We start from the raw sequence: 17,794 nt of genomic DNA on the forward strand, positions 1-17,794 counted from the left end.
ACACAATAATGTCCGGCAATCCCTGCGCCGCGAAGACCTGCCGCAGCGCCGCAATGGTCGCGCTTGCTGATGGAGTAGTGACTGGCAGTGCCTCCACCCACTTGGAGAAGGTGTCCACTACCACCAGCAAGTAGTGGCCCTTGAAGGGTCCCGCAAAATCAATGTGCAGGCGGGACCAGGGCCTCTGTGGGAACGGCCAGGGGGTGATCTCCACGTGGCGTGAGGCTCGCTGATTCTCCTGGCAGACCTGGCAGCCTTGCATCTGGTGCGCGATGTCCTGGTCCAGGCCAGGCCACCAAACGTGCGACCGTGCCGAAGGCGGCCACTGACGGGTGGACTGGAGGGGGCACTACATACTTGTTACAGGTTCTATTATTCCTTGTTCTTCCAAGCAATCCAGTTCATTCAGCACAGAATGCCGGATAGCGAATGGAACTGGACAGCACTTCAGGAACTTGGGTGGAGCATCCGGCTGCACTGGAGTAGATATGGGTGACCCTTTATGACGGTACTGCAGTTCGGTGAAAACATCTTGGTATCTATCCAAGACGTTCTGCAGTGAGGTGGAGGTCTTGGCATTCACTCCAGAGAGGGGAATGTCCAATTGTGCACCAGTCCCTGCCAAGGAGACTTGCTCCTTGTCCTTTATGACATATAGAATGAGTTTGACTGTTTGCGTTCTAGCGACGGTTGTTTTCAGGACGTTTACCTGAATTTTGCCGAGAACTGGCAGCCTTTGTCCTGATCAAGTGTACACTTGCTTCTCTTCAGACTGCAGTTTCGCTGTTCCTTTAGACCATACTAGTCTGCGAAAGGTTAGTCTTACGTCACTGATGAGCATGAGTGCAGCTCTCGAGTCGACTTCCGTTTGCAAGGTTCTACCGTCGATGGTCACGGTAATCTAAAAATGGGGTCGACTTGGTGGTCTCTCGTATGTTTCGTACAGGGTGTATAGTTCTGCATCATAGTCAGCACTCGACTCACTCACTTGATGAGTCTTCTTGTTTGGTCCTTGTCTCTTCTTTGAGATGCAAGCCTTCTCAAGATGACCAATCTTTTTGCAGTAATAGCAGGTACTCTTCAGCAGCGACAGTCCTCCGGTCATGATTGTTGTTGTTGCACCTGTAGCAACGATTTCGGACCCAGTTTTTCGGCTTTGCCGTTGGTCCAGCATTGCATTGTTTGGAAGAGTTTTGATAGATCTTGTCAACATCGTCTCTCATTTTTGATTGACGGGTTGTTGTTGATTCCATTGCCTTAGTCAAGTCAAACCCTTTCTGTAAAGTAACGGTTCTTTTGGAAAGTAATCGTTGCTGGAGGTGAACGTCTCCAAGGCCACATATGAAGTGGTCGTGTAGCGTAACTTCTAATGGAAGAACTGTCGATGTTACTAAATGTGCCACCGATGCTTGCTGCATGGTGCTCCTGGCGCCACTTGCCGACTTTTGGGTAGTGGAGCCGCTCGGCGCTTGTGCGGTTGTCATGGCAGCTAGGTGCTACGGTCATGACCGTTGTTGTGCCGAAGTTGCAATCTTTTGCCAGAACTCGCAGAGCATCGACGTATTCAAGAATGGTTAATTTCGTAAGGCTCCCAATCCCATTTGTGAAATCACCATCTCTCGAGTAGTTCTGGATAGACGTTGCATAATGTTGTTGTAGGAGACCTCAGGTGGCACTTGTGGGTGAAGTAAACCGCGAACCTTACCGTAGGTTTCCTTCCTACATAGGCTAAAGAGTAGCGCTCGCTTCTTTGACGGCTCTGTGACGTCGTTAGCCTCGAAATAGAATTCGAGCCATTCCTTCCAGGACGTCCAACTTGTACCAGGAGTTTAGTCTGGAACTCGACCTTGCTGAACCATCCAGGTTTATCCTCGTCGCCAGTGTTACGTGGTGGCCTATTTACATATTAGGTCTGTTCGATTCGGCTAGAAAGTTCTGAACTAGTTCTGTCCGAGTTCAGAGGAGTGCAGGAGTCGTGCAGCGGCGGCGCAGAACCAGTGCAGCCACCGCGTTAGGACTGGCGCTGTGATCGACTTCCGGAGTACCGATAAAACGGATGCGCAAGACGTCGTCTGCTTTTGCCGTCTGGCTGCGTCGCCATGGAATTTTGTCTGCTAGCGCTTGGATATTTGCGTTAGTTTTATATTACTTTTTTTTTACAAAAATATTTTTCATGTATGTTTCTTTACATTACAAAGTGCGTGCAGCATCTAATGAAACATGTCTGCATTTTATATCGTCTGATTTCGTGCTGCGATCGCTTTCATAGACATTTCATCGACCACGTACCTGGATACCTTCGCGAGATCAAGATGACGATGTCCCGTCAGAATTTACTGGCCGCTGCAGTAGCGCTCATCGAAGACGAGAGCGACGATGAGCTCGACGACATCATCGCCCTCGCCTCGATTGTTTCGGCACGGACTGACAGGAACAGGGTTCCCCTGTACTACGAAAAGGTGATCGACACCTACTTCGATTTCGAATTTATGCGCTTGTTCAGGCTTTCGAGAGAGACACACGCGGAGCTGGCTGGTCGATATGAAGCTTCGGCGTTTTACCCGGATTCCGTTGGTGGACGACCGCAGATTTCGGCGGAGAAGACATTGCTGATTGTGCTTAGTTACGTAGGCACGAGAGCCACAATGTACCAGATTGCGGATCGCTTTGACATAACGGAGTCGTCCGTTCACCTCTGCATTGAAAGAGTTCTGAACTTTCTGAACAGTATCAGCGCACAAATAATCACCTGGCCTGACCAGGAAAGACGTCGGAGGAGCCAAGCCGGCTTCCTGAGGAAGACTAAGGGGAAAGGGCCCCACAAAACGATCGGGGCGATTGATGGATGCCATGTAGAAATCCTGCGACCAACAGAGTCTCCGAACTCCTACTACAATCGGAGCAAGTTTCATTCCATTGTCCTGCAGGGTATCTGCGATGATCAAAATCAATTCATCGACGTCTACATCGGGTTCCCCGGTTCAGCGCACGACGCCCGCATCCTGAAGGAGAGCCCCATCTTCGAGGACGCGGAAGCCAAGTGTGCGGGTGGGTACCTGCTGGGGGATTCGGCTTATCCCCTGCTGCCATACGTCATGACCCCCTTCAAGTCTTCAAAAGCGGCCCTGCCGTCCTGGAAGACTACGTATAACACGAAGCACGGTCAACAGAGAGTGACAATCGAAAATACTTTCGGGCTGCTCAAGCAGCGATTTCGGAGAATGTACTTGGTCGACAGCGCCAGCATCAGACAGTGCTGCCTTGTCGTTATGGGCGCCTGCGTTCTCCACAACCTCTGTAATGCAGAGAGAGACTTTTTCGATGACCTGAACAACGCCCGCCCGCCTGACCAAGTCACCAACGACGACGACCACGCGATCCAACCGGACGACGCCACAAGGAGTCTCTCTGAGCAGATCCGAGAGGCCATTGCTAAGACCGAATGTTAGGAAGCGATATCTACACCTGATCCTCCAAAAATATTCTTTTTTTTTTATTTTGTGTGTGTGTGTGTGCGTGTGTGTGAACATACAAAGATGGTACTTGAGCTTTGGAAAATGAAGCGTACCGACTTCATGAAAACACGATTAAACAAAGTAACGGGTTACTTCGTTCCTTCATTTCTGCGTACAGTATTATTTTGATCCAATATCCTAGTACGTTCGTATACCAGAATACATATATGCGGGCATGCACAGGTAGTCAGTGCCAGTGACTCCTAAAACGTAACATTGTTCCTAAAGCTATTTTCAACCTAACAATCAACAAAACCTAGAATAAAAAAAAAAAAAAAAACTAGATATGGCGGTAAAAAAAATACATGCTGCAAAACTCGGAAATAATTGTAAAAACTAAGAATGAATCGTGGGACTACAGAGGAGTGGCAAACAAAATCAGCAAGACAATTTGAACGAATTTATTCGTACGGCACATTTGTGCACCAGTCAAAATAATAACAAAAGAATAAATAAAACGGCCTGCGAAACAGTGAAACTGTAATCAAGTTCATTGAGGTGCATGAAGCACGTCTACTGTGCCGGCCCGCTCTTTTCGATTGCAGTCACGAGGCGCTCGAGAAGAGCCATCCGGTCCTTATGTCGTTTCTTGCGACTCTCCTCCATGTCGGCGAACACCTTGAGCAGCGAGCCCAGGACGGTTTCCCTCTTTCGCTTGCTCGGTGTACCGGCCGGAGCACGCTGGTTTGAGGGCGGAGCCAACCCTAAGGCAAGGGAGGAGGGTCCTGCCTCTGTCCCTCGGGAGGTTTCAACCTCGGCGCTGAAACATTTTTTTTTTTTTTTATGTTACGTTGATTATACGTTTCTTAAGTACTTACCTGGTGTCTCCTTCCTTTTCAAGCACTCTTCCCGGCGCCAACAACACAGTTGGTGAAATATGGTGCTCTTTCTCGAGGATGTCATGAAGCTCGCTAAACCACAGAAACAGCACGTTTACAAGTGATGACCTATATAAAAAAATTAGTGAACGTACGTACTCCTCGTATTCAAAATGCACCCTAGAGTGGCCCGACTTGTTGTTTTTCGATTTGGCGTTCTTGTACGCTCTCTCCAAGGACTTCCATTTGTTTTCGGCCTGGTCAGCGGTGACAACGCCGCCGAACTCTCCGACGACGGTGTCGGCCAGCTGCTGCCAAAGGGCTCGTTTGGTCCTAAACATGATGTTTACTACGTATTAGCATGTATTATAAAATATATCCTGACAAAGACACACCTGAAACCCCCCTTTGCTCTCAGACGCTCTTTTAGTTCCTTATAACAGCCGATAAAGAACTTCGTCTTCGCGGCACTCCACAGCTGCCCGTCGACGTCCGTTGTGGGTGGACGCGCAGGCTGCAGGACAGTTGGGTCTGCGTCCGGCTCAGAGGCAAAGACGAGCGTAACTCGTTCTCCGTCTTAAAGAATAGAATGCGAACATTGTAAACATCGATGTATAATCGCGACGTGAATGACTGGCTTAAGCAAGTCATTCACGAAACGTAAGCAAGGCTGCGTAAGCAAGCCGACGCAGCCCTCTTACGATTTTTAACGTATTTAATTCGAGCTTATTCCTACCTTCGGTAACGTACACCATCCCGCTTCCGTCCACTACGGGCACACCATTTTCGTCCACAAGTGGGAAGACTTCCGTTTCTACGTTGTTGTGTATAACAAACATGCTTTAATGACCGAGCACAGCGAGCAAAAAAGAGAAGAGTCGTCTGCTTTCGTCGTCTGCTTTCGTCGTCTGCTACTGCACGAACGCTGAACTGGCTTCGGGGCCGGTGCAAGCATTTCCGGAACTGGGACTGAACTCGTTCAGAACTAGGATGAATCGAACGCGCCAGTGCAGCGGTCGTGCAATTTCCGGTTGAATCGAATGCGCCAGTTCTTGCACTGCTGAACTAGTTCAGCCAGTTCAGGCGAATCGAACAGACCTATTATTTATGAGCGAAGACTGCAAGAGATTGGTGGTGAGTTACGAGCCCTGTGAACATGTCGCTAGCTTGATCAGGAACAGTGCGTGGGGCGCGGCCCCAGATGAGGCCGCACGTCGTGGCACTTGCTGAATGAAGACGACGAAGTGTGACGTTGCGTGTGACGTCATCATAGGAAACATGTGACATATGACATCATGTGATGTGTGACGTCACACGCATCTAACATTGCCAATATTTATTTATTTATTCATCATTGTCCTGCAACGCCATCAGGCATTATCGCAAGGGGCGAATAAACTTGAAAAAAAACATTTCTGAATTCGCGGCACACACAATTGCACTGGGCAAGGCATTCCGCTCCTTAATTGTTTTAACAAGAAAAGAATTTTTGCCCAATTCCGTCCTGGTGCGATATTCTCTAATCTTATGAATGTGGTCTTTTCTTTTTGAGATATAATTTGGTGGTAATAAGTAAAATGAGCTATTAATGCCAGTTTTATTGTTATAAACGTTGTATAAAAACTTCAAGTGCAAATTTCTTCGTCTTAATGCCAATGTAGACCATCCCAGTTCTTTTATCATGTCGGTTACACACTCAAAACAGCCGTACCGCACCAAAACGAAACGAGCGGCACAACTCTGAATTCTTTCTAAAGCAACAATGTGGTTTTGCTGAGAAGGATCCCAAACGGTGCAGGCGTACTCTAGCACCGGGCTTACATAAGACAGATAGGCAAGCTCTTTGATAGATTTAGTTGATTTCCTTAAATTTCGTTTTAAAAATCCAAGCGCTTTGCCAGCCCTCATAACAACGTCGTTAATGTGTGCGTTCCAGGTGCACTCAGCTGATAGAGTGACGCCAAGATATTTAACTGTTTGCTGTTTTGTTACGGTTTCATTATTCAGTTGGTAACATGTTTCAACTCTTGTTTTGGTTTTGCGGGTAAAACTAACCTGGGCACATTTTTTAACGTTTAACTCCATCTTCCACTTTTTACACCATTGCTCTATTCGATTCAGATCACACTGCAGCCGCGTGGAACTCCCGTCGTCTGTTATGCATGTATAAACAACACAATCATCTGCAAACAATCGTACCTGTGAATTAACACCGTCATTAATATCATTAACAAATATTAGAAACAACAATGGACCGAAAACAGACCCTTGCAATACACCAGATGTTACCGTAACAGTATTTGAAGTTTTACCATTTAAAACAACACGCTGAAGACATGATGACAAATATGCTTTTATCCAATTTAGAATGGTCGTGTCAAAATTCATGCGCTCTAATTTGTATAATAGTTTATGTGACACCGTATCGAACGCTTTTTTATAATCTAAGAAAACACAAGCAATCTGTCCACCTCCGTCAACCCCCGTCATCAAATCATGATAAAGCTCAGTTAGTTGTGTAGTACATGAGTACGCCTTTTGGAACCCATGTTGTGAGTCAAAGAAAAAATTATGACAGTTTAATTGCTTCATGATGTGACAATATAAAACATGTTCCAGTAATTTACAACATATAGATGTCAGTGAGATCGGTCTGTAATTCGTAATTTCTTTTTTGGGCCCTTTTTTGTGCACAGGCACCACGTGTGCCACTTTCCAGTCGTCTGGCAATGAACCATCATTCAACGATTTGTTATATAGGTATTACAAAAAGGTACGGAGCAATCGCATCTGCACAACATTTTAAAATTCTCGGAGAGATCCCACCTGGGTCTACTGCCTTAGCTTCATCTATATGTTTTAGAAGTTCTAACACACCTCCTATAGCAAGTTCAACTGGTGGCATTGCACTGAACGTACCCTGGCATCTATCGTAGTCGATGCTCTCAGGAGGCAAGAAAACTGATTGCAAATATTGATGGAAGGCTTTGGCTTTTTGCCAGTCATCTGTAATTATTACGTTGTTAACCATCACATCTCCTATCCCAATCTGATCATTACCACAGTGCCTCATGTACTTCCAGAACTGTTTGTTGTTTGCTTTCACCCCGTCCTCCTGCTAAATTTAGGGGGGAAATTTATCCGCTAAATTTGGTGGGAAAATATTCCCGCTAAAGTTACCCTCGTGACGTCACGTGTGATGACACGTGTGACATCACACGTGACGTTACTAAGGTAAAATTTTCCCACTAAATTTAGCGGAAAACTTTCCCCGCTAAGTTTAGCGGGGAAGGAAGAGGGGCATACTGTCCCCTCCACACCCCCCCCTCCTCCTCCTCAAGAGCTGCTCTCTAATTCGGCGTTACAGAAAATTGTAAATGTCAAATTTTTACATCACCTTCTGGGAGCCGGCGCAGGGCATGGAATGTATACAACTGGTGCGTCAGCGTTCGGCTGGAACTTGCACTCAACTGGCGAGGACACGAGTTTCAGCTGGACGATGACACAGCACTCATCTGACGTCCATCCTTACAAGAGTGCGTTACTGGAAACTGATAGGATTTGGCCACCCATTCTTCCTTGAGAGGAGGATGGAAAGCATTGCTGTGTAGATCCTTTCTTTCACTCCTTCTTCTTTTCTCCCCCTGAGTATCCTCGCAAGGAAAACTAGATTAGTTGTTTGTGGCGCTTTGTCTTTTCCACTGGTTCACTTTTTACAATTTGTTTCGTAGGAACATGAAGCATTCACAGCAGCTGTAAGGTGATTTGAAAAATGATTAAATGAAGACTGTCAAATTGGCACAGTCCTTTCATTGATTTTTTGTAAGCTGTCTGTTGTAACCTATAGTCTGTTAGATGGGTGCTCAACTTTATCGCAGGGTGTGGAGTATGTTGAACAAACTAGTTATGGGGCAGGGTTGATGTGTTTGTGTTGGGGGTGTGTTCTGGTGACGTGATTCAGTTCTTGAGAACTATCGTTAATTGTGCGTCATCTTTCTTGCCGTGCAAGGCCTGGCCGCTCGCGGAGGAAATGAGCTGGTGACCCTGTCCCTCGCCACCCCCCGCCAAGCTATGGCGTTTTAGTGCAACCGGTGACTTCGAGGCCTCCGCGGTGTACTCTCCGCTCCAGCCTGCCGCTCCGGCCGGCTCCAAGTGCAGGTTTCTCGACGTTCACGGAGACTTCGCATTTGTGGCAGATCTCGGTATGTCGCACTCACTGTTGCCTGCTTGTATGCCTACTTCAGAGTTGTCAATGCTCTACATGAGCCTATAATGTACTTTGAATGAATAAATAAATAAATAAATAAATGTGTAACTTAAAAAAACACTAAATCGGAAAAAGCTTTTTTTTTTCTACCTGGTAAGAACAGGCATGTTTCAAAATAAATCTGTTGAAAATAAATCCAGTGTGCGCTCCAGCGAACTCGGAGCGCACACTGGTTGGGTGCAAACACTATCATCATCCCACAGGGGTTCAATTTTGTTCTTTCCCGCAAACCGAAGATGTCGTATTGTAGCATAAATATTGGGGAAAAAAATTTCTTTTGACAAACATTTATTTTGAGACATGCATGTCCTAACCAGGTATAAAAGTGTTGTTTTTTTTTGTTCCAAGGTTCAGTGTTTTTTCCAGCCTTCCAAGAAAAAGGCAAAGTTTCTCAATTGAAGGACAACTTGCCTCAAGGTTTGGACCAGGACAAAGAGTCGAGATTGCTTTCGTGAACCAAGTGGTGATAACTGTTATACTTACACTAGGTCAAATTAGCTCGAGATCTCTACTAGAATTTGTATCAAGAAACTACTAGCATTATTTAAATGCTGGCTTCCAGTGTTTCAGCTGCTGCCAAAGTCAGACCAGGTGAAGTTTCATAATTTTTGTGTAGCCCACCTTACTTGCCCGTTACAATCTAAGGGCGAATTCGCGTGGTCAATCGTCGGCAACTTATTTTGCCGGAAAGCCGGCAATATTGTTCGCGTGGTCAGTTTCCAGCCGGCACACACCGTTCGGGTGGTGGTTCTCCGGCAGGCACCGGCAACTTTCCGGCGCTTTTTCCGCCCGAGCTCCGAACGGCCGGGCGAGTGGGCGCCAGACTGTATCCGGTGTCGTCACTTCCGAAATGAGAGAGAAGGTCGGTGAGAAAAAAATGAACGAAAGAACGAAACTGATCTGAAGTAACTTTAGCAGCCGCTACGAAAGTCAATCCAAGTCGTTGGGACATGAGTGACGGCGGCGACAGGCTCTCGCTAGCGGTGTCGCGCGGGCAAGAGGCGAAGTAAACTGCCACCGTCTGGCGTTTCGTGTTCGGGTGGCGAGGGTCACGTGGTGTGCCGCCGGCACGTTTCTGGTTGCCGGTTCCGCCGGCTCGTTCTCGCCGGCAACTGACCACCCGAATTCGCCATAAGACAACTGTTGGAACTGTTTTCTGGTCGAGCTTGTGGTTTCAGTTTAATTCCAGCTATCTAGCTGTTTATACCCTGTTTCATGAAAGTTATACCCTATAATTAAAGAAGGTTGCCTATGTATGCAAAAAGTGGTTGTAACCCCTGAAATCTAGAAATCTTATACAAGTGTCCTCTTATGCTTGATTACTTTGGTTTCCTAACAATGTTTTGTTTTATGTTTTTTTTTGTTTTTGTTTTTTTTAATTAAAAATGCACTTTCTTTACTCAGGCGTATAGGTAATTTGTTTTTACTTCTCATTTATGGCAGGGCTAAGCCACATGTACAAGACCAACATGAACGGTGAGGGGACCAGCATATTTGGCAAGAAGGGCAAAGAACCAGGTGCCTTTTGCGAACCTTCCGGAATCTCTGCATCCGATAAGGGCCTCTTCATAGGGGACAGCAAGAACAACCGCATTCAGGTGGGGGTCGCAGGTGTTGCACAAATCGACGTGCCATGCACCGTTTCCCAACTTTCCGTAAAGGTATACCACACTGTGAATAGGTTTTTCTTATTATTCTTGTTGGAAGTCTTTGCCTTTGTCGTCAACATTTTTTTCCGGTGAGAGTAATGTATAGGTTCTAGAAGTCGTGGACAGCCGTTGCAAGGATTAACACACTGCTGTTCTTGTCTGCACAGTAAAAAAAAAAACCAACCAGTAGGTTCCACACCCCTAATTCTCTAGTAGTACTCCTGTTGATGTACTGTTCAGAGTTCCTCAGAGGTTGCGAATTTGCCAAGTTGGGGGGGGGGGGGGGGGGCAGTTGTAGATGTCGGTTAAATAGGCTAGGCTTTGGTACGTCCCTGTGCATCGATTGGTCACTTGTCAATCTGGTTTCCTGCATAAATTCAGTTTGACACCCCTACTCTGGATGAAAGATTTACAGTGAGATATTGGACTTTCAGTGTACCACTTCAAAAATATCTGGAAAAAATTATGAACAGTGAAAAATTCACCTGTCTGCTCTCTTCTCACTTTTGACTAGAGGCCAAAGATACAAGCTGCCAATGCCATTCTCCTAACTTGTCACATAAGGATTTGAGTATAACCAGAGGAGTCCTCCAAGGCACAGGATTGGAAAGGTCATCTCATCGCTTTTGCTTCCAGTGGGAGGAAAGGCTTAGCAATGTATATACATGGGGTGTACAAAACAGGGGGGCTGAATTTAAAATGAACCGGAAAAACCGGCATCTGCACATAGCATTCATGCAGATGAATACTACACACTCCCGGTAGTTGACCTATGCACCCAAAGACACCGGGAGATTCACTCAGTATTCCTTCAGATTGTTTTGTCAGCGCTGCACCAGTTGTTGCCTGAGAATCCACTTCAGGGTGCTTTACTTGTCACAGTAGGCCGAACACTGTGCAAGCAGCAGCTTCCTTTTTGTATTTATTTTTGCAGAAAAGCTGACAAACTGACAAAATTTTAACAGCTGTAGTTCATACGGCCTTACCGACCAGGTGATGAAGTTTACCTCTGTAGGTGGCACCATCTTTTGCAGAATTTTAGCAACTCTGGGTCTATCTGCGGGCGCAATCATGGGATCCGATTTTGAGCTTGAATCTCTAAGTGCCCTGCTGAACTTTCAGCACTCGTGTTAAATATTTCGGCGACATGGCCTGCCCAAAGTTTCCCTTTTTGTTCACCAGCTATACTGACTTGCAGCCGACTGAGGCACCTTCTGTTCGCAGCTATCTTGGGGCTGTAGGCTGGGCATTTTTGGGGAGGGTACTATGTTGTCTCACAGCTTAAGCATTTTCACAATGTCATCTTGGTCGCCTGAGAAGTCCTCTTGACATGTTCTGGATGCCCAGACTGCCTTGCTGCTTTTTGGCCTTGCCTGTGAATAGCACTTGCTTCTGCTGTGATTCCTTAGTTGCGAGATTTTTCACATGCTTCTTCGAGACCTTCACTACCTTGTGCAAATGAAGTTTTCTTCGAGGACAAATTTTGCTCCCAAAATAGGCAATTGCTCAGGGCTACGTTGCGAATACCGACTATATTTCAGTTGCAGACCGGTTTTTCAGACTCTGAGGGGACCTTGAAATTGTCCGAATAATCAAGCTGTCCGAAAAATCGATTTCAGCAAAGTATCAAATTTCCTGGAGGACAAATGAAGACAATTCATAGGTGTTTCTTCTCAAATACAGAACCGCTTCAGTTTCCCTTTAACAGTGTCTGGAGCTCGCCATGTGCTCTGTGCTTTGCCAACCCTAGTGCATGGCTATGATGAGCATTAGTGCCACAAATTGGCACTAGCCCATGTCGCTGTTTATTCTGACTTCCAGTAGGGGGGTGAATGGTGCTAGCTTTTTTTCTGCAGCAGCCATTGCGTGAAGAGAAAAACTAACGCATGTTTCGTAGGTTATAAATAGGGTGTGTATTTTCCGGTTTTAACCGAAAAACACCGATAAACATCCGTCGGCGACGAAAATATAAAATCGGTTAAAACCGAAAAACACCGGTGGTTGGATCTTTTCGTTCTGGTTAAAACCGAAAAACACCGGTCGTGGCATGATTCCGACCTAGCGAAACTTTTTCCCCGCAGAGGTTCGTCAAACATGTTATCTCGTGGATCCTGCATCCTTCAAGTGTTTATACATGGCTTGCAGGTGGCGTCAGTCCGCCCTCCTTTCTGGGGGTCAAAAGCGTTTAGAGAACGCAGTGGAAGCTAAGCTCTCACACGCCTTTCCCCTATTGTGTCTCCCATGGCCCCCTTTTGTGGAAAAATTACCGCGGTGGAGGGTAGGCTCTCTCGTGCCCTTTCCCCATTATGTCTGGCCAAGTGATGTCGGTGCAAGCCCTGTATTCAGAGGTTGCTGTGGTTCCTGGAAGACACTGCCAACATCCGTGTCATACAGGAACGTGCGTTTTCATAATTGTGGGTTGTGAACCGCAAGGAACGTGCTGCCATGACGGATGCAAGCCTCTCAAAGTATGCTTGCATCTACTATAATAACCAAGTGTGAGAAATAGATGCTTCATAAAAAAGAAGTGTATGAAATATGTAAATAAAATTGGAACTCTCTGTGTGTAATCGATCGCATTTTTTTCCACCGATAATCACCGATTTTAGCCTTGTCGTGAGACGTTACACCGAAATACACCGGTGTTTTGAAAATAAATAAACACCGAAAAACATCCGCCGATTTTTCTCACAAATAAACACCGGAAAGTACACACCCTAGTTATAAACATCAAAGATAAATCCTAAGTGGTGCTTACTGAAAGCTCAGAAGTCGGTGTATTGCTCCTTTAAAACGTTTGAACTTGCGCTTGTGCAGATATAGGCACCAATAGTGCTTTAGAAATGCCATTTAATTTTGGAGGAGGTAATGCAGGTGATGAAGATGCTTTTTATTCCTTGTAGGAATCTCTCAATTTGTCTTTGTCTTCTATGTGTTGCAGAGCCATTTATTTTTATCAAAATTGCTTTTGATGATGCACGCATCATTGTCGAACAAGATCTTTTTTAATTTGCTGTGTCTTTTTTTAGAAGGGTAAGGTTCAGAAGGATAATTCATGTTTTTGTAATTGCACAGGCAAGGTGTTGATCAACTGGATGATTCCAGTCTAATTTTAGCTGTGGTTGCAGGTGTTTGACTTCGATGGAAACTTCATCAATGTGCTGAAGCTGTCTTCGCGCATCACCCGGCCTTCAGGAATCCACGTCTCTGACGCCAACAACAAGCTCTACGTCCTCAATTACCTGCACGGTGTCGTTGGAGTTTACAATCTCGTATTTAAAAGAACCAAGACGTAAGTCGCTGCATAGAGTGCAGAGTTTGAACAGGGTACCTTTCTTTTAATCAGGGAGATGTTCATCGAAAGCCAGGCTTAGCAGTCGGCTCTTGATATATACAGCATTGTACCAGTACTTCATCCTAGGTGCGGATTGGGAATCATATTGCAGTGTTCAAGGTGTATGTGCCTCAAGATTATTTAAGTGGTTCATCATGTTTTCCGTGAAACTTTGCAAATTTTTGCAAACTTTGTGATGTGATATTTTTACGAAATTTAATAGAAGTTATATAATGTTCAATCACACAATGGAGCTAAATAATTGACAATTTTCTGTCGATTATGTTGTAACTTATTAGTTCTTAGATGTTTTAAATATGTGCAATAACCATTTTGAACAACGAGTCGTGGCCTGTGCAAAGTAATAGACGCTTTCTGAAATTGAAGGATGCATACATTATGCACAGCCGCCTTCAGTTGGTCTCATCGCTTCCGGCGTAAAGCCCACGATTGCTTGTGAGTCTGCGCCAAGCACTAACTCGGCACTTGTGTGGAATGCGTTGCAATCCGAGCACACACCGAACGCTGATGAAGCGCTCGTGTCCAATCCGTGCTCATAGTGCATGACCAAGCGGCCGCACATGATCTATGCATCATTTTGGAATTTCGAAAAGGGTCTATACTACAGTCAGTTACAGGTTAAAAAAAGATTTTGAGGGAAAGTAAGGATGGGGAGCCGGAATCAGACTAAATGCTGAAGAGAGGAGGAGGTTTCCTCCTCTTTTCTCCAGCACTCTGCCTGCTTCCTCCTCATCAAATTTCCTTTCCCTCGAAAACTTTTCGTAAGCTGTGACTGACTATTGTGTACTAGTATATTAATTTTGGGCTCTGTCGACCTTATATTGTCTACGTCAACATTACTATGTCAACATTTGGCTATGTCAACATTACTATAACTTTTTTGTCGAGTCATCTTAGTCACCATCTATGTTCAGCTCCTATCAAGTCAAGGAGCAAATAAATTTCCTTTTGCTTTTGAACAGTCTTGACTTTTCTGCAATTACTATATTCTGTTGCAAGGTTTGAAATGTCTTGTTTCTGTGTTGAAGCATATATTTAATTAAATGCATTTAAACAGTAATGGGTGTAATTAAGAAATTTTCACACTACAATAATTTTTGAGAGCTGAGGGTGTGTGAAAATCTTCCACAGAAGTGTGTGTGTTCAAGTAATATGGAATTATTTTAATCCCTTTACATCTTAATCACTAGTAATTGAGGAGTTGTAGAGAGCCCTGCAAAGATGATAATCTTGGTGTCTGGTCTGCCGACCCTGCATTCACATCCAAACTGCATGCATATGGCACTATAGTTTTATGTTCATTCAGCCTGCAGTTTGAAATGTATTTGTTTATTTTAGACTTTAACATTGCTTTTTGGTGCACCTGTGCTCGTGCACTCTAAACACTCCCAAAACTCTGCACTGCACAACTTTACCTTTCATAATGCAACATTGTGTGGTGCATCATGTAAGCCATACCAGTGTAAAAACAAAACACTTGTCAAGTGTCCATGGGACATTGTTCAAGGGCTTGCAATCATACTGTAGAAAGATTGTGATTGGAACAATCTCCTGCGTTGAAGAGGATAACCAGCAGAGCTTTGTGAACTCTCAATTTATTCTGAAGCACTAATAGACCCTTTCCGAAATTCAGTCTGGCCACTTTGATCACTATCATCATCATCTGAAAAATGGCATATGTGCCATACCAATGGCGGCTTTCTATTTACTGATGAAGGAACATGTTGAAGATACTCCTAAGCTGAGGATTCAAGGCCTATACATTCTACACGTTAGCACGTTGCGAAACCGGAATTGAATGCAAGCGCTGCGTAAGTGTTCATTTCTCTAATTCGTGCCCAGGGAACCTGTTAGTGGCACAAAATCGACTTCGAAACCCCTTCTGTGTGGGTTGGCGCTTCATTCTGATTGCATCGTTGTGGGAATTGACACTGGAAGAGATGATCCAGAAAAACCTGCATAGCGAAAAGTTTATTCTCGTCTGCCGTTGACATGCAAAAGTGACGGTGCCCGATAAAATACTGCAGGCTACGGGTTCATTGCCGCCATTCGTATGGCAGAAGTTAAACCGCCATTTCAGCCACCAGATGGCACTGAATTTCGGAAAGGGTCTATTAATCAAAATATACTTTCGTTTTTAGAACATGGAGGAAAAGAAAGCCTAACCTGCAACAAAAATGGATAAACCCCACAGATGCTTTCATGCTCGCTATTTCTCCCACAACGTTCCTTGTTTCGTCCTTGCTGTTTTTCTTTCATAGTCGCTCGACTGTGTTGTTAAAGTGGCAATCTTTCTGAAAGCTCAGCAGATGAAAAAGAAAGTTATCTGGCCGATCTACGCATATTCACCGAATTTCTGACGATTTCAGCAGTCGCCTATCGTTGATTGCTGGCAAAATTACTGCAGCCATCTGCGGTGTTCCAAGCTGGTACAGGTATGGAGGCTAGGAGGGGGGGATGTGGTCATTGCATGGGTGAGAGCAGTCTGGTGATCCAAGTCTACCGAGGCAGCATAATTCGTATACAGAAATATAATTTCTTCTAGGGCTAGAAAAGTGGATCAGTTAGCGAATATGCGGGGGGGGAGGGGGGGGTGAAGTGAGTACTTTACATCACCATCCCACCATCTGTGTTGGTCCGCTGGGAGCTTTCTCACAACCTAACACTGGCCCCTGCCCTTGCCGCAAGCACTAGAAAGCCACAAGTCAACAACTAATTTGGGAATGTCTGGTGACAGCGTCTCGCTGCTCTGGCCCAGATACCAAACCCACGACACCGTCCCATTTCCTACGTGAAATTGGTTCATCCACCTGGCCAAGCGCAGTGCCAGACCAAGGCCTACCAAGCCTTTGTCTCCTTAAAGGGATACTACAACGAAATTTCGGCACTCATTTTTTGGTCTATATGTGTTCAAAGGAGCAGTATCACATCGAACATACCAATATATTGTTAAAAAAGTCTCGAAAAGGAATTTTAAAACGAATTAAACGATTAGCAAAGAGCACCTGGTGGATGTCGCTAACGCCTCGCTTGTAATGCCCGTCTAGGAACCTTGACAGCTAGTGACGATGAGTGTCTCGCCTCCGGCCACGACGAGAGAAGAGGGGAAGGAGGAACTCCCCTCTTCCCGAGAATGCCTTTTGTGTGTCGCAGAAGTCGCTATTGTCCCCCTTCAAGATTATAGAAGATTAACCCGTCACTCAAAATTCGTACAAAAGCAGCCGCCTCAGTGGCTGGAATGACTAGGCCATCCTCTCGACGTCGGCCTCGCCGTGGCTTTGCTCATCCCGAGACGACCTATGTCGCGATTCTCCGAGCGCTTGCCAGAGTAGGCCGTTTATAACGAAAAATATAGCCACCAGGCTCTAAATACAAACGTGCGGTTGTCATTTACGGATATTGTGGATCATATTCAACCTATTTTTGAACACAACGGGAATATTTCAAATTTCGTTGAAGTATCCCTTTAATGTACCAAGCTAATCTGGGCCAGTTCGTCAAAAAACATAGCTCCCTTTCCCCTCAATCCCACTTCCCCGCCCCCTCTGCCCCTGAACCCCCTGGACAAGGGGGATGGTCGTTATCTCCCATGCAGAAATAAACATATTTTCAATACTCGATATTTTTTCACATGTTCCTTGCGGGCCTTGTTTGCTCTGTTCCATATTTAGAACAACTTCCAAAATTATCTGGTATTTACCGCTGTGGTGCTGCGGTGGTGATTCCATGATGGTAGTGGCACTGAGGCCGTTGGGAGGAGCGAGCGATCGCCACTGCAAGGACACACTGCCTTTTGCGGCCCTTGCAGGCCTGTATCCCCTCAAAATATATGCTAATAAAGTAATATTATTACTATTACTAGAGCGAAAGAAAATCGAGCTTCCACTGTGCTTTCTGCGCACAGCTACAACTTGCCATTTTCAACTGTGACATCACCGGTAGGAATCCCAACGAGGTTGAGAATCCCCTCCTTTTTGACGTGTTATAAGCCAGGTTAAGTATTCAGCGCGCGCTCCACTTTTACCTTGAGCTTCCTGCCTTTGGTAACACTTCGTCGCACGCGCAGCTGAAGCCTATACTTAGTCTCATCTAGCATGGACTTGTTTGTTAGCCCAGCATGCTAAAAACACAAGCTATACTTTGTTTCAGCTTCGGTCCAGACGCAGCCGATGCTACAAGCGCGAGCATGT

General features: G+C 45.5%; 1 protein-coding gene, 1 long non-coding RNA gene and 1 other non-coding gene across 3 annotated transcripts in view; 2 read left to right on the forward strand and 1 right to left on the reverse strand.

Moving 5' to 3' along the window:
• The window catches only part of LOC8034043, a 42,626-nt gene extending 28,061 nt beyond the window's left edge, over window positions 1-14,565 (forward strand). The window contains exons 5-7 of the transcript XR_005717797.3: window positions 8,343-8,535; window positions 10,044-10,198; window positions 13,378-14,565. This is a non-coding gene — a transcript (uncharacterized LOC8034043). The remainder of the gene's footprint in view (window positions 1-8,342; window positions 8,536-10,043; window positions 10,199-13,377) is intronic.
• On the forward strand, window positions 2,211-3,449 carry LOC121048445 (protein ALP1-like). The gene has a single exon (XM_040504785.2). It carries the CDS (start codon window positions 2,214-2,216, stop codon window positions 3,447-3,449), a length of 1,236 nt encoding a protein of 411 aa, XP_040360719.2. The 5' UTR covers window positions 2,211-2,213.
• Window positions 4,222-4,530, reverse strand: LOC120848919. The gene is made up of 3 exons (XR_006078508.1): window positions 4,493-4,530; window positions 4,334-4,426; window positions 4,222-4,275 (listed from the first exon to the last, which is right to left on the reverse strand). It is a non-coding gene; the product is annotated as an uncharacterized LOC120848919 (long non-coding RNA).
• Window positions 14,566-17,794: the final 3,229 nt, after the last annotated feature.

Source organism: Ixodes scapularis, unplaced genomic scaffold (genome assembly GCF_016920785.2).
Source record: "Ixodes scapularis isolate PalLabHiFi unplaced genomic scaffold, ASM1692078v2 PGA_scaffold0__279_contigs__length_252992795, whole genome shotgun sequence".
In the NCBI taxonomy this organism is placed as follows: domain Eukaryota; kingdom Metazoa; phylum Arthropoda; class Arachnida; order Ixodida; family Ixodidae; genus Ixodes; species Ixodes scapularis.

Excerpts from the sequence above, each read along its gene's own strand:
- LOC121048445 (XM_040504785.2), top strand. The coding sequence starts at position 2,214 with ATGAAACATGTCTGCATTTTATATCGTCTGATTTCGTGCTGCGATCGC.